The 14,481-nt window shown below is 34.8% G+C and overlaps 1 protein-coding gene and 1 non-coding gene across 2 annotated transcripts; both read right to left on the bottom strand.

The window, feature by feature from the left end:
* Positions 1 to 8,311: 8,311 nt before the first annotated feature.
* On the bottom strand, positions 8,312 to 14,059 carry LOC110799581 (2-hydroxy-palmitic acid dioxygenase MPO1). The gene is made up of 4 exons (XM_056828365.1): positions 13,545 to 14,059; positions 8,910 to 8,972; positions 8,757 to 8,828; positions 8,312 to 8,612 (listed from the first exon to the last, which is right to left on the bottom strand). The coding sequence occupies exons 1-4, from the start codon at positions 13,842 to 13,844 to the stop codon at positions 8,496 to 8,498; spliced, it is 552 nt and encodes a 183-aa protein (XP_056684343.1). The 5' UTR covers positions 13,845 to 14,059; the 3' UTR covers positions 8,312 to 8,495.
* An 82-nt stretch (positions 14,060 to 14,141) lies between these two features.
* Positions 14,142 to 14,215, bottom strand: TRNAI-AAU (transfer RNA isoleucine (anticodon AAU)). The gene has a single exon. It is a non-coding gene; the product is annotated as a tRNA-Ile (tRNA).
* Positions 14,216 to 14,481: the final 266 nt, after the last annotated feature.

Genomic DNA, 14,481 nt, shown 5'->3' with positions numbered 1-14,481 from the left:
CTGGAACCGGGATGAAAACTCTAACCAACTGAGCTATCCATCACTCTCATGGTAAGTGAGACTGTGAGAGAATGATATAATATTAGTAAAATTATGTCATTTATAGAAACACGACAAGTATATATTAAGGGACGATTTTATAAGGAAAGTGGGTTGGGTATTAAGGGATGTAGGGATCGGAGTATTATTGCTTTATTCTATTTTTGGACATGAAAATTTTACTACATTGTCCTGCTTACCCCATAATATTTACAATTTTCCACACACTTTCTCTTGTTTTTTTTTTTTTTTTTTTTTTTTCTTACATTCACCCCCATTTTTAACATATCTCTTACTTTATTCATATTTTATTATATTCAACCAATTTTTTTATTTCCACTACAAGAAATTGTATTATTAACGACGGGAAATCCCGTCGCGAAAGGCCAATAATCGTTGATTAACGACGGGATTTTCTGTCGCGAACCCGTCATAAAAGAGGGTCGTCGTTAATAGAAATCCCGTCGTAAATTCGTCGTAAACCCGTCGTAAAAGACATTTACGACAGTTATTCCCGTCATTGTTTGGTTGTTAGCCCCGTCGCAAAAGCCTTTTGCGACGGGATTTTTGACCCGTCGTAATTAGGTTGTCGTTAAAGATACAAATTCTTGTAGTATTCTATCTGAATATTTGTACAAATAATAACCGTAAAGATATTTATAAAACGGAGGTAGTATACATTTATTGTTTCTCTCCTCTTTCTCCCATGACACCTAGTAACAATTGGGTTTCATTTCATCGTAATTAAAATGTATGGCTTTATTTATAGGGTTATACAAAATCTTATACGCTATATTTATATTTTATTTTTGAGGGAACTATATTTATATTTTATAATACGTTTAATTTTTTTTTTGTTTGCCTACTTTACATACATACATAGACTTTTGATTAATTAACAGCAAAGCATGACGATACTGTTGTAGTCGGCAAGACGATAATTGATCGAATATTAATCGGTACATACATAGTTGTAATTAATTAACTAATGAATTGCCTTTTGCTTGGTATTGCGAATTATATCCGTGAATCGCAAGACATTACTATATATGGCCATGATTGAATGATGTTCAAAGACTAGTTGAGGATGGAATTAAAGGTTCAGTTAGTACGTAGAACACAATATACTTAATTTACTTTGTTACCGAACAAAATTTTATGTTTTTTAGATTAATATTAATGCATTTGATAGAAAACAGGCTCATTGTAGTTCGTTGGTTAAAGACTTGAAGTTTGAGTGATATTCAAGATGTGAGATTGATTATTTTTAATGTAATGTACGTCATCACATCTACCAAACTATCATACTCGTACCATTAAATAATATGACAACTAACCAAGTGTCAGGCAATTCGATAAGAAACAAAGATAGCTAACATTTTATACAAAATAAAAACAAAGAAATTTGAGTTGAAGTAATTAGAATTAAAAAATACTACGTACTTTGCTAACTTGTGTTGGAAGGAATGAAACAGGTTATTTAATTTGAACGTATTTGTCGTCTTTGGTTGGGACTTTGAAGATGCTCGAATTTTATTTTGGAGGATGAGATGTTTTTCGTTGACATTTTACTTTCATCGGAATATGCATGGTGTGTATATACCACAACCAATTTAATTTAAACGAGTTGTTTTGTCTTCCAAAGCATCCTGTCCGTCCTATATATGCAACCTTTATAGATTTAACAAGCTATTTAGGCTAATCACGTATTAAGTGCGAACTTTCAAACATCATTTTATTGATTTCCTATAAATTAAAATACGTAGTAGTATTACGGAATACATACATTTTTCAAGGGATTACTCCATAGTCCATGCGTAGTATGTATTAATGATATGTGTTAATTACGTGCTCAAAATAGCTAATCAAATTAGTCAATAATACTCAAAAAATTGCACCGGTCATCCTATTATATACAATAAATGTTGCATACGCTCTACTTCTTTTAGAGTGTTTTCTATTTTTGAACATAATATAAACTATTCATTAGCCATATTTAGATAAAATTGACTTTTTATGTTTCTTATAAACTTAAAATTATACTCCATCATATACTAATTTCTTTTATAACATACACCATATATTAAATGCAATTACCAATTAAATTACAATTTTAAACTAGTCTTATAAGTTATAAGCCATAGTCGGAGTATTTAGTTTTGGTTTATACGTATGTTGATTCTAGAAGAGAAGTTATATATTCTTCAAATTGTTCAAGTCAACCAATGCAATTATTGACTTTTTTCATTACAAATTACAATGTATATTTTGCACATTAAATATTATGTATTTTATAGAAACTTTTAAAAGTTCATTTCAGATAACCCTAAGAATCTTGAGAGTAGTATAGGTATGTGTTTCAATTTAAATAAACTAGTATGACCCTATATCATGCACGGTTTTTGTTATGTTTAAAGGTATGTTTAACTTTCCAAATCATAAAAACGAGTAAATGTATATTATTCGTGTTAACTAAGAAAACAATGAAGATAGAAATATAAACAACTATGTTACTTGAAATTAGTAGAAAAATTAAAAGATAAAGGGACATGAAATTTATTGGAGGTGATCGAAGATTCATGAATTACTTTTGGTGGTGAAGAAACATGAAATTAGAGAATGAAGGGCATGAAATTTAAATAAAATAAAATAGGAAGATGTTTTCAAAGAGGTACACGTAACATTTGTTGCAAACTTATCTACTATTAACTACTCCCTCCGTTTCTTAATGTTAATTATACCCATTTGGAATCTTGACACTATTCACAATGGAAGAGAATCTCTTGAATTACTACCAATATATAAGAAAAAATATAGTCATGTGGGGTCTTGTTTGATTTGTCTCAATGAGCACTTTGACAATATGAAAATTTTATAATTTTTAATAACACGTAATTAGAGATATTAATGATGTAAAATACACATTGGTAAATGTGCCAAATTAAAATGGGTAGAACATTTAGGAATAGAGGGAGTATTAGTATAGATTGTTTTTTCTTGGAAATTAATTACAAATGAACTTAATTAGCCTTATCGTTATCGTGCATAAGAGTTCATGCATGCATAAGATAATAACGTTAAGATTGATAACACAATCATCCATATATATCAATCTGATCGATCTACCTGAAAGCCATGCACATGATATAAACCACTAATTTAGTACGTAGTATAACACAGTGTGGACTTGATGATTTTATTTTTGCACGAATGTACACATACATTTGTTATAAACCACTAATCAACCAAACATTTCCTATCTAAGAGTCAAGTGCCCTAAAATTCTAGATCGTATTCTACCCAACACTTCTCACAAGCGTATGTACGTATTTCTTAACTTATACTCCGTAGGCCATTTAATATAAGTTGTGTATCGCTATTCGACGTCCTAACACTACAAGAATTTGTATCTTTAACGACAACCTAATTACGACGGGTCAAAAATCCCGTCGCAAAAGCCTTTTGCGACGGGGCTAACAACCAAATAATGACGGGAATAACCGTCGCGAATGTCTTTTACGACGGGTTTACGACAAATTTACGACGGAATTTCTATTAACGACGGCCCCCTTTTATGACGGTTTCGCGATAGGAAATCCCGTCGTTAATCAACGATTATTGGCCTTTCGCGACGGGATTTCCCGTCGTTAATAGTACCATTTCTTGTAGTGTAATCCGTTAAAAACGCCCGCGTATTTCACTTGAAAGGACAATTGTGCGCTTATAAAAACTACCCCACAAAATCTCCCCTTCACCACACCCCTCCCCACCACGCAGCCAACCACCCTCCCCTTCACCGTCACCACTGCTCACCACCATCCCCCTTCCCTACACCTTCACCGTCACCACTGCTCACCACGCACCACCATACTTCACAAGCATTCACCGTCACCACTGCCTACCGCGCACCACCATCCTTCACAAGCATTACCAGTTCCTTTCCCACGGTCGACGACGCTCCTCCAACGTCGTGGTCGTCGGCCATGTGGGCACCATCGTCGCCGGAGGTTCGAATTTTTTTTATTTTTTTTTGTATGTTAAGTTGCCGCCCAGAAAAAGCAGGTAGTAGCCATGGTGGCTCGCCTAGAAATGGCGGAACCGGCCACCATGGCTCAGCCGCAGATCTGGGGTGGGTTAGCCGTGGTGGGTGCCGCCTTTTTTGGGCGAGCCACCATGGCTGCTACCTGTTTTTTCTGGGAGGCAGTTTACTTGAATTTTTTAAAAAAATGTTTTTATCTTTTCTGGGTTAGCAGTTATACAAAAAAAAAAAAAATTATAAAATTTATATTTCATTATTGTTTAATTCTGAAAATATTTTGAAAATTAAATAAATTAGTTAAATATTTTCTTTGTAAAAAAATGAAAAATGAAAAAAATTATATCTGAAATTTATATGTTCAAATTAAAAAAAATTAAAAAATTTCTTTGTAAAAATGTGAAAATAAAAGAATTAAAATGTGTTAAAAAATTATTAACAGATTTTATGTATGAAAATAATTAACATTATTTCAATAGGGGATTTTTAAACTAATTACTAAAAATTGTAATTAAAAATTGTAATTAAAAATTCAAATTATAAAGGCATAAATAATAAATAAATAAAAATTAATTTCAAAACCATGGAATGCCGCCCAGAAATGGTCGCCATTCCTGGGCGGCATCTCGCATAAATTAAAAAAAAAAATCCGATCCATACCAAACGCAGCCGAGAAGGAGGCGGTGCTTTGGACGGCGACCCAATTAACGACCTCTTGGGCGGCATCTCCGACGTCTTCTACAACCCCTTCGCGTCGGAGTATGGTGGTTGGAATCCCCTGCTACCCCTTTTTCCGGCGCGATAATGGTAGGACGTGGGAGGGGGATGCAGAGGAGTTTGGTGGTTGGAGGAGGAGGGGGAAGCAGAGGAGTTTGGTGGTGGGAGCAGCAACGGAATCGGTGGTTGGGTGGAGCTGGAGTAGCGGCGGCTCTGGGTCGCCGGAGCAGGGGATGGCTCGAGTTTTGGAGCAGGGGTCGAGGGCGGCTCTGGAGCGTTGGAGCAGGGGCTGGGCGGCGAGCTTGGGCGGTGCGGCTACGTTGGTGGTTGAGGGGTTGTGAGGTGTGTGCAGTGGCGGTGAAATATTTGAAGGGGTGGTTCATGGTAGAGCTGGCAATGGGTTGGGTTGGGTCGAAATCAGGTCGACCCATTTATAAACGGGTTGAGATTTTCCCAACCCAACCCGACCTGTTTAATCAAACGGGTTGAGATTTTCAACCCAACCCAACCCAACAATAAACGGGTTGACCTGAAATTGACCCGTTTAAATTTATTTTCCACTTTTAAGTGTAAATTGACTTGACTATAGAATTGTGAGGTGATATTTTTGTGGTATATCTCATAGCAAAAAATAATACTTCAATATGTATTTGACATGAATCAAAACTTCAAATAATTGTTCAATGTTGAAGGAAAAATGAGAAATAAAATCTTTCAAATAACATTCAACAGATCTATATTACATACTTGCTTGAACTTAAACGGGTTAGGCGGGTTGTTTCCGGGTCGAACATTTCAACCTGACCCAACCCATTTAATTAAACGGGTTGGGTTGGGTTGACCCATTTAATTAAACGGGTTGAAAATCTTGACCCAACCCTTTATTATTGGGTTGGGTTCGGGTTGGGTTGGTGGGTTAGGTCAAATTTTGCCAGCTCTAGTTCATGGTGGAAGGAGTTTGGTGGTTGGAATCCCTGCTACCCCTGTTTTCACGATGGAAGGAGTTTGAGGTGAGATGGGAGTGAAGGGGAGGTTAATTTTGATAAGGGTAATTTTGTACTTTCAACATTAAAATAAGGGCGTTTTTAACGGATTAGGACGTCGTTTAAAAACCCCCTATAAGTTAGTCATCATATACAAGTATACTACGTATATTGTTATTATTTGGATAACTATCTTAATTTGGTACTCATCATACTTATTTACTAACGGTGAGTAGCTATATTAAAATCATTGAAATGGTCGGTTTAACTGTTTTGCATGATGAATATAAAAAACTATTACTTATCACAATGTTTTCTGAATCGGAATTTTATTCTGTAACGTAAGTTGCTCTCAGAATCCGAGCGTTACTCGAAGAAAACACTTATATGGAATAGGAGAAGCTGCTACAAAACTTATCAAACCAACTCTCACCAACATTTATCAATAAGCTAGCTTGTTGATAATTTTGGATAATAAAATCGAAAAAATTGATTAATAATTTCCGTAGTAGAGTATATTTAAAAGAAGAAAATCAAGTTGATGAGATTATGGTGACGTGATTATATATATAGTTAGATAGACCATCAATTTCATGCCTTGTACTAATCCACGTGTGTCTGCTGACAAGAATGAGAGCAAATTAAGACATGATTAATTGCAAATCTTTAATTATTAGACCATCAATTGTAGGTTTTGGCTTTGTAATTGAAATTTAAAATTTTATTTTTAAAATTATTTAAAAATTTGGAAGCAGCTGCCAAGAAAATTAATTATTATTTTTTTGTTGTTGTTGAGGGAAACATTAGGCCGGCATTTATTAAATTAAATCAAAATTCGCCAAAGTTATTAGAGTTTGGGGAAAATTATCCAAACATACAAACTCTATCTTATCGGTACACCATCTTGCGACAAGAAAATTACTTCGTACTTCAGTTTTTTCCGTTTATAAACAAACGAAAAAAGAAAATGATTGCCTTGGTTTTTGTCCAACAAGAACAAATTAAACAAATGATAAGGTTATTATCATAAAACCTTATCTAAATCTAATTCTGATTGCATGACTTATGCAAACTTATACATAAATAATGTGATCGAAGAAAAGACAAAACTGAGGAGTAAAATTTATTTAAAAAAACTAAAGAACCAATAAGGATAATTATTTTGATGGTCTTAAAAATATCTAGTCTAAACTCCTTTTTCCATGGTACCGTCCATGTAAGTTTGGTACTGAACATTTTACACCAAATCATATAGAGCCCAAAAACTAGCCGTTGGGCTTTAAAAAGGTAATTTTTACATTTGGGCATTTTGTGAATTATATTTTGAAATAGGGGTATTTGGTGAAATAAGTTACATTGTAGGGGCATTTGGTGAATTAGAAAAGTAGGCTAACGGCGGGCTAACGGCGGACTAACGGCGTGTCATTAGTAAGGGTAGTTTGGGTATTATATTAAAGGTGAGGGGCATTTGGTGAATTTCTGAAAGTTGAGGGGCATTTGGTGAATTTCGTGAAAATTGAGGGGTATTTCATGAAAAATCCGTAAGATAAAACATAGTAATGTGGAATCTTGTTAGATTCGTCTCAATGTGTATTTTCAAAATATCAACTTTTTATAATTTTTGCATAAAGAGAATTTAAGATATAAATGATCAAAGTTAAGCATTGGCATGCGTGAAACTAACAAACGTTGCGAGTATTAAAAGACGGAGGAAGTATTATTTTTTTGATGGAAGCACGTAACATGTACTTAGGCTCTGTTTGATTTGGTGTAAAATGTTCAGTAAAATGATTCTTCATAGAAACATTTTTCAAGGGAAAACACAATTCAAATATAGTTTTCTTTTGTTTAAAGAATTAGAAAAAAAAGGGAGAAAATGGATGAAGACTGAAGGGAAGAATGAAGATGAGGTAAGGAAGAAATGTGGAAAAGTGGTTTCCCTCTCTTTCAAATGGAAAAAGTTTTTTCACGTTTAAGGGAGTTATGGAAAATCGTTTTTTATCTCTTGTCAAAACAAACAACGTAAAATGATTGAAAAAGGAAATTCATTTTTCATGAAAACGTTTTACACCAAATCAAATTGAGCCTTATGTTTAATTTGCAATACAGCTTGCAACTCACTATCCTCATAAATTTTGTAATTTCCTTTTATATTTGTTAATTAATATTTGTTTAAAAAATTCTAAGCTCGTCGGAATATTATTTCTTCGGTCACCATCAGTCCCTAAATGATGCATGACAAAAGGTGACTTCCAAAACAATGAAAATTGTAAAAGGTAAGTCTCAAAAATGTATTTTACTCCTCTTTCCCAGTTTAACTATGGTTTTAGCTAATTTCTAGGGAAATAATTCTGCATAATTTATCCTTACAAGACTAGTTATTTAATCATTTGGCAAAATGGTAGAAAAAAACCTTGTGTGTAAAATCGACTTTTCTTACTCCTTTTCAAAGGATGAATGGTAACCAACCGATGTTAATCATCCACGTTAGCTAACCAATCGGCTGCCCTAATGACATTTTTCTATGAACATCAAATGATTAATAGAATTCAGGTTAACAATCTGGCCTTTACAATTGTTGATTGCAGCACATAACACTAGTTTTTCAAACTACCACATTTGTCTGTAACTTTAAATTATTCTGTTTTATTATAATGATACTCCAGTAATAATATACAGACAGTTGCATTAAGAAACAGTGAATAACTCACAACCTTAATTTAAGATGATTTCTTTTGTTTCTTCTCTTTCCATTCTTTAATTTCAGCATCCACCATAGCATTCACCTTTGTGTAAAATCCTGGATATGGCTCATACCCGAAGAACTGATGAAGAGCCTGTAAGTTATTATCATATATTCTATGTCAGTCCATGTTTCTAAACAAATAAACAACATATTTTTGGCTCACAAATCGAGTCACAGTTATGGAGGGGAAGAACCATAGCTTATAAACACACATAAAGGAGGTGGAATGGTTTACCTCAAGCAACACAAAAAAAGGAGCCATCAAGAAAGCTTGTACGAGATTATCCAGAAGAGCAGGTGCTCGTTTCTGTCAGGAAAAAACGTATGTATATGGTAAGAAGCAATAATTATACTGGGTATAAAAGCTGAATATATACAAGATGATCACCTCAAATACTCCATGACCAAGGAACTGTGCGGACCAACAAATCAACTGAGCTGCTAAAACAACCTGCCAAGGTGAACTAAAGAAGCTAAATCCCAACGAACGAGTAACTGTTAATTAAGCTAACTCCGAATTTGAAACATTTGAGTGGTGATTGGACATGAATATCAGTTATATCAAAAAAATTCAAGAACATCAGTGATCAGGCCATGCCGCCATATTATGTGTAGCAGTTTCAGTGTACCTGTGACACTAACAATGTACGAGGGAACTTAACAAAACACCAGCACGTGCAAAGTGAGAATGCAGCTATGCAGATGGATGCAAGGGAGTGTAAGATAAATCAGAATTGCAACACAAGATACTGGTTATAATGGTACATTATTGAGAAGATGATGTACGGAATGTTTGGTGGTGTGTTGTATTAGAAAAATGGCATTCCTAAAAGTTCCAAAAAGGGCTCCCCAAATTCAATTTGCAACAAGTTCGGATTACATCCAATAAGTTCCGATGAGTGAACATTGGGTGAAAAGAACACAGCCTAACTACAGCAAGATAACTCGCGATGACACTTGTTACAGGTCAATATGCAACTTGTATTTCTCCATAGAAATTAAGAGTAAGATCAAAGGAAGTTCAAATATTCAGCCAAATTTTACAGTATACAAAGTTCAAAGGTCAAGTATCTAACTATCAGTCTGAAAACATTAGCAATAGATTCGTCAAAATATTTAAAATCAGGCATTATCAAGAAAAATTTCTTCAAATGGACAAGTAACTTGTCCGTGCCCTTGCATTAAGAACTAATTTTCTTGCCTCGATGCTACTCATTCACAGATCCACGACAAGCAAACAAGAAGCCTGGATTCCGGAAAGTCAGTAGGCAAAGGAAAAAGCTCCCGGAGAAACAAACCTCGCTCATGGAAAAGAACAACGATAAAAACTATGCAAAAGCTCCTACAAAGTGGATGACAAGGATTAACAAATTCCCTAACACCTCCGCTAGTCCGCATATCACACATTAAGCTCCTCTACTGTAGACACCAAATTAAAGAGTGTCTACACCTACTCGCATACTGGTTCCTAGAAATGGCATGCCAAAAATATCGGGGATATGCTGACTAATTTAGTTATTACAATTTACAAGCTATGGTTTGGATAATGAAGTAACCACTAACCATGTGTATGTCTCACATATTTACAGATTTACTTTGTCCTAGAGAAATACGGAAAATGAGAAAAGTTGTGCAAGCTTGATCACATAATCTGTGGCATGGTAGCTTCTTTCTGTTCAAAAGCAGCTGGTCATGAATGTGAATGAATTTGATAAGAGAGAGTAGGCCAATTCCTATATGGCCTATATCCCCCAAATTGAGCTGCAAACAAAATTTTATGGAAGAATGGATAGAATAAATTGGGAAGAACAGAATCACAGATGTTAAGAAATGGCGAATTTTAAACTTTACTTCGAAACGAAAGAGCTACGAAACCATGTTGATTCTATATCTAAAGAATAGAGACTGTCCTTTCTATTATTGTCCTTTTCCATCACTGCCAAGATTTTTTTGTCATAACTAAATAAATCATTTTTACAACACTACCCTCAAATTGATATACAATGCCGAAAAAGGAAACAACTACCACTTCAAAATAAAGGAGTTTACCATAAATGACGGAAACAGTAACAAACAAATTAAAAAGTGGCTGAAAAGATAAGGATGTAAGTTGGAAGATGAGAGCACAGCCAGAACAGGTGAAGAACAAACCAGGAAATCACTAAGTAATGAGGAAGGGAAAGCAGTATACAACAGTCTCATTATTTACTGGTGTAGTGTATCTTCCAAAAAATATTAGTGGTGTAGTGAATTTAGATTGCAGTTTGGTTCTGGGTTTAGGAATGGCTCCAATACCTTTTAAGTTATACCCAGCTTTAGTAGTAGCAAAACCAAAATTATAAGATAGACACATTGAATGCCAGGATAAACTGCTGGATACAAGCTGGGTGATGTTCAGAGAACTGATGCAAGAATATCAACAAAACCCGGGTGGAATGACAGGTAACAAGGATTTAGAGTTCACCAAAAAAAGATAGAACCTTATGCTTGCAAGAAAGAAACAGATCAAATCCTCTGTGGACTCAGTTCAACCCCAGGAACTATCAAAACTATCTATCCCACTGATGAGGGTGAAATGTGATTGGGGATCTGGACTATCACCAGAGATGGGAACAAATACTTTGTAATAAAAATGATACACCTCCAAGCTCAAAATTTCATACTAAAAAATTTTGGACTTTTTGAGGAATATGCTAGTTTTTGGGCCTCAACATCTACCTAGATGGTCCCTTCAACATGATGGCTCATTACTCGTGCATATTATAAGGTCAGCCTACGAGCGGTTAGCTCGTAACAACAACAACAACAACAACAACAACAACAAAACCAAAGCCTTATTCTCAAAAGAATAGAGGCAGGTACATGAAGCAAGAGTCTATCTCTAAAGGCCATCCATAAAAATCTTCTTCCTCTATTCGCTTATATCTAGTGCCTACATGCTCTTACAGAATCCCTTCATTCATGTCATTGGCCTCTATCTCGTGCCTTCTTTTGAAATCCCCTATATCCTAAACTTCCACCTTCATCATCAGTGCATCCTCTGGTCGATGAATTGCATGCCTTAACTGGCACAGCCGATTTCCCGTTTTATCCTCAATATCCATAGCTCCAACTTTTTTCCAAATACTTGGAACATTCTCTATCAGGTTTCTCCCAATAATAAAATGAAACTTCATGTACTCAACTAACTCCGACTTAGCCTAAACCCTCGAAATTCTAATTTTATTGCTTTAAATCATCATTAATCTCTAGTCTCATTATCCAACACGACATCATCTACAAATAGCAAAGATCATTTATCTGATCTTGGATAGACCTTGATACGTCATCCAAAACTGCTGCAGAAAGGAAAGGAGTAAGTCATATCCTTTGTGGGATCCAACAATAAAATAAAATGAATTTGTAACTCCATAGCTCCTGACATTTGTTTTCACGTCTCTATACATGCTTTCATCTAGGTCAATATACTTACATGATATACCCCTTTTCACCATTGCCCAACAAAGCACCTCTCTCGATTTCTCGATACCTTGTCACACGCCTTCTCTAAATCAATATGGACCAATGAACCATGTGCAAATCCTTCTTCTTGCCCTATAATACTCCATTATTTGCCTCATAAGATATATACTCGTAGCTTCTAAGGTAGGTTTTCCTAGGCATAAACTATATAGAAATTTACCATGAACTCATCCTAACCTAAGCAATCTAACTAATTCAGTATGCATAACGGCATAACTATGAGACATTGAGACCATATTTGTTTGTTGGTAGTTTATTCCTTCGTATAATTCTGATAATCATGATACAGAATTAGTGCAGTTCTTACAAGACTTTCTCAAAAAGAACAAAAGACATCAAAAAATCCATCATGAGAAAACTCAATAAAATTCTTACTATAAGTTTCTGTTAAAAAAGTGACAATAAAAATGATAGGACAACACAACTAACTAACCTAGATTACGTCACAGTACTCACTGTTTGCCAAAAGGTCATAAAATTCAGAAAACAATTACCAATTTGTGTGTTATTTTATATGGATATGTGAGTAGAGGAACTCTAAGTCTCAAGTGGTTTGTGTCCAAAATGGACGCAAGTGACTCTTATTGGTACCCATTAATTTGGTATTGGAAGTGAGACTGGTGTGGTATTGATATTCCAATACACAATAAAAGGAGTACCTGCCTTATTGGTACTGACATATTTTGTGTCCGTACTAAAAGTGGTTGTATTAGGTGACTTGTGCCCAATTGGTCACAAGCTACTTGATGTTTAACAATCCTCTATGTGAGTATGCCTCATGACTCAGTTCACAGTTTGTATTTGTACTACCAGATACAGTAAATGTGTCATTACTTACAAAGTTACAATCACCAATTACACAGTTATACCCACACCTCTAAATTGTAACACTTGGTAATAAAAGCAGATATTCATGCATTTACATCAAGGCTGCCTTAGACAAAGTTTAAGAGGTCAAGTATATGCAGAACCTAATCCCACCAGTTAAAAACCCAAGTGACCCTCTAATTATAGCATAATTTAATTTTGGCTTTATAGGGTTTAAGCATAGACTCCCAGGTTCACTGCCCAGTGGCGACAGACTCTTAAAGAAGCAACATCAACAGTCTATGTTACGTGGATCCTGGACACTTTGGCATGGGTATGGACACTTCAACATTTCATGTTTGAGCCAAAATCATGGATTGTTTTTACAAAATAGCCAAGTAGGACAGTTGGACATGGACATGGACTCATGTCCAATTAGAGTACCCAAGTTCGAATAACATAGCTATCAGTAACATAAACCTAATATACATTCATCACTTTTCAGTTGCCAGAAAATAAAGATGAAATCAACCATCGAAAAAATACAAAACAATCAAACCCAATGTACACTAAACCATCAATTAAAAAGCTTAATACCACACAAAACTAACAAAGATCCAATAAAATATCCACCAACAGATTCAACAAAGAAGAATTATCCAAAAAATTATATTAACATAAATGGGGAAATTACCTTCCAAGTTAAAGAATACCCAAGATGGCTAGCAGAAGCAGAAGCTCCAATCCAACAGATGAAACAGAGAATTGCAGCCACAAACCCAGATTTTTTATCCATACCCACATAGGAAATAGCATATATTATAGTGTAAAATGATGCAAAATTGGGGAAAAACAGCATGGGAACATAGTATAACAGCATAAGCCCAGTGTAAAAAATTGGCCAAACAAACAACATATGAATGAAAATGTTAACTGGGTTGCTGTGATATGCGCCATAAAATGCAAAATTCTTTTCAAGATCAAACAACCCCATTCTTTGTGCAACAATTTAACCAAAAATTGTGACTTTTGGATGAGAAATTGAAACTTTTGGATGAGAAATTGAAACTTTTATTTAGATTAAAAATTGAGTGGGGTGATAATTGTGTGAGCAAATGAAATTCTAGGAAAACTAAATTAGGTGAATTTTTTGGTTGCTGGGTAGTTCTTTGACGAAACCATTACTTCACAACTTACAAGTCTGATAAAATACGCCACTTGGTAGACTTGGAATTTTACTTTCTTCCAAATGTAAAGCCAAAAAATAAATCAATGAAGTGTTAAAACAAATTGGCCCATGCAGGTCTCGAACCTGCGACCTTCGCGTTATTAGCACGACGCTCTAACCAGCTGAGCTAATGGGCCAATTGATGACATTACAAAGTCGTCCAACAAAATACCTATTTGATGATTTTTGTATATTGTATTGCAGATGATCCGTAAAAGATAATGATGCAATACGTACATAATCGAAATTTGATTTCAATTCAGTAATTAAGCTAGTTTGCATTCACGTAACTTTCAATGTTAGTTATTGCTAATTTTATTGCTTATCCGGTAAGAAATACTGCATATACATAAACAAATAAAATAGTTTTGGATGCACACGTATAATTAACTAACGGTGGTAT

The sequence above is a fragment of the Spinacia oleracea genome, chromosome 5, assembly GCF_020520425.1.
Source record: "Spinacia oleracea cultivar Varoflay chromosome 5, BTI_SOV_V1, whole genome shotgun sequence".
NCBI lineage: Eukaryota > Viridiplantae > Streptophyta > Magnoliopsida > Caryophyllales > Amaranthaceae > Spinacia > Spinacia oleracea.
Note: the sequence above shows the minus strand (reverse complement) of the source record. Positions and strands in the feature narration are given on the sequence as shown.

What these genes read in the sequence shown, in the direction of transcription:
- LOC110799581 (XM_056828365.1), bottom strand. Translation starts at nt 13,844, where the DNA reads ATGGGGTTGTTTGATCTTGAAAAGAATTTTGCATTTTATGGCGCATAT. An exon ending in GGTATTCTTTAACTTGGAAG is followed by an intron (nt 8,973 to 13,544) that starts GTAATTTCCCCA and finishes TCACCTTGGCAG; the next exon opens with GTTGTTTTAGCAGCTCAGTT. An exon ending in CTTTTTTTGTGTTGCTTGAG is followed by an intron (nt 8,613 to 8,756) that starts GTAAACCATTCC and finishes AATAACTTACAG; the next exon opens with GCTCTTCATCAGTTCTTCGG.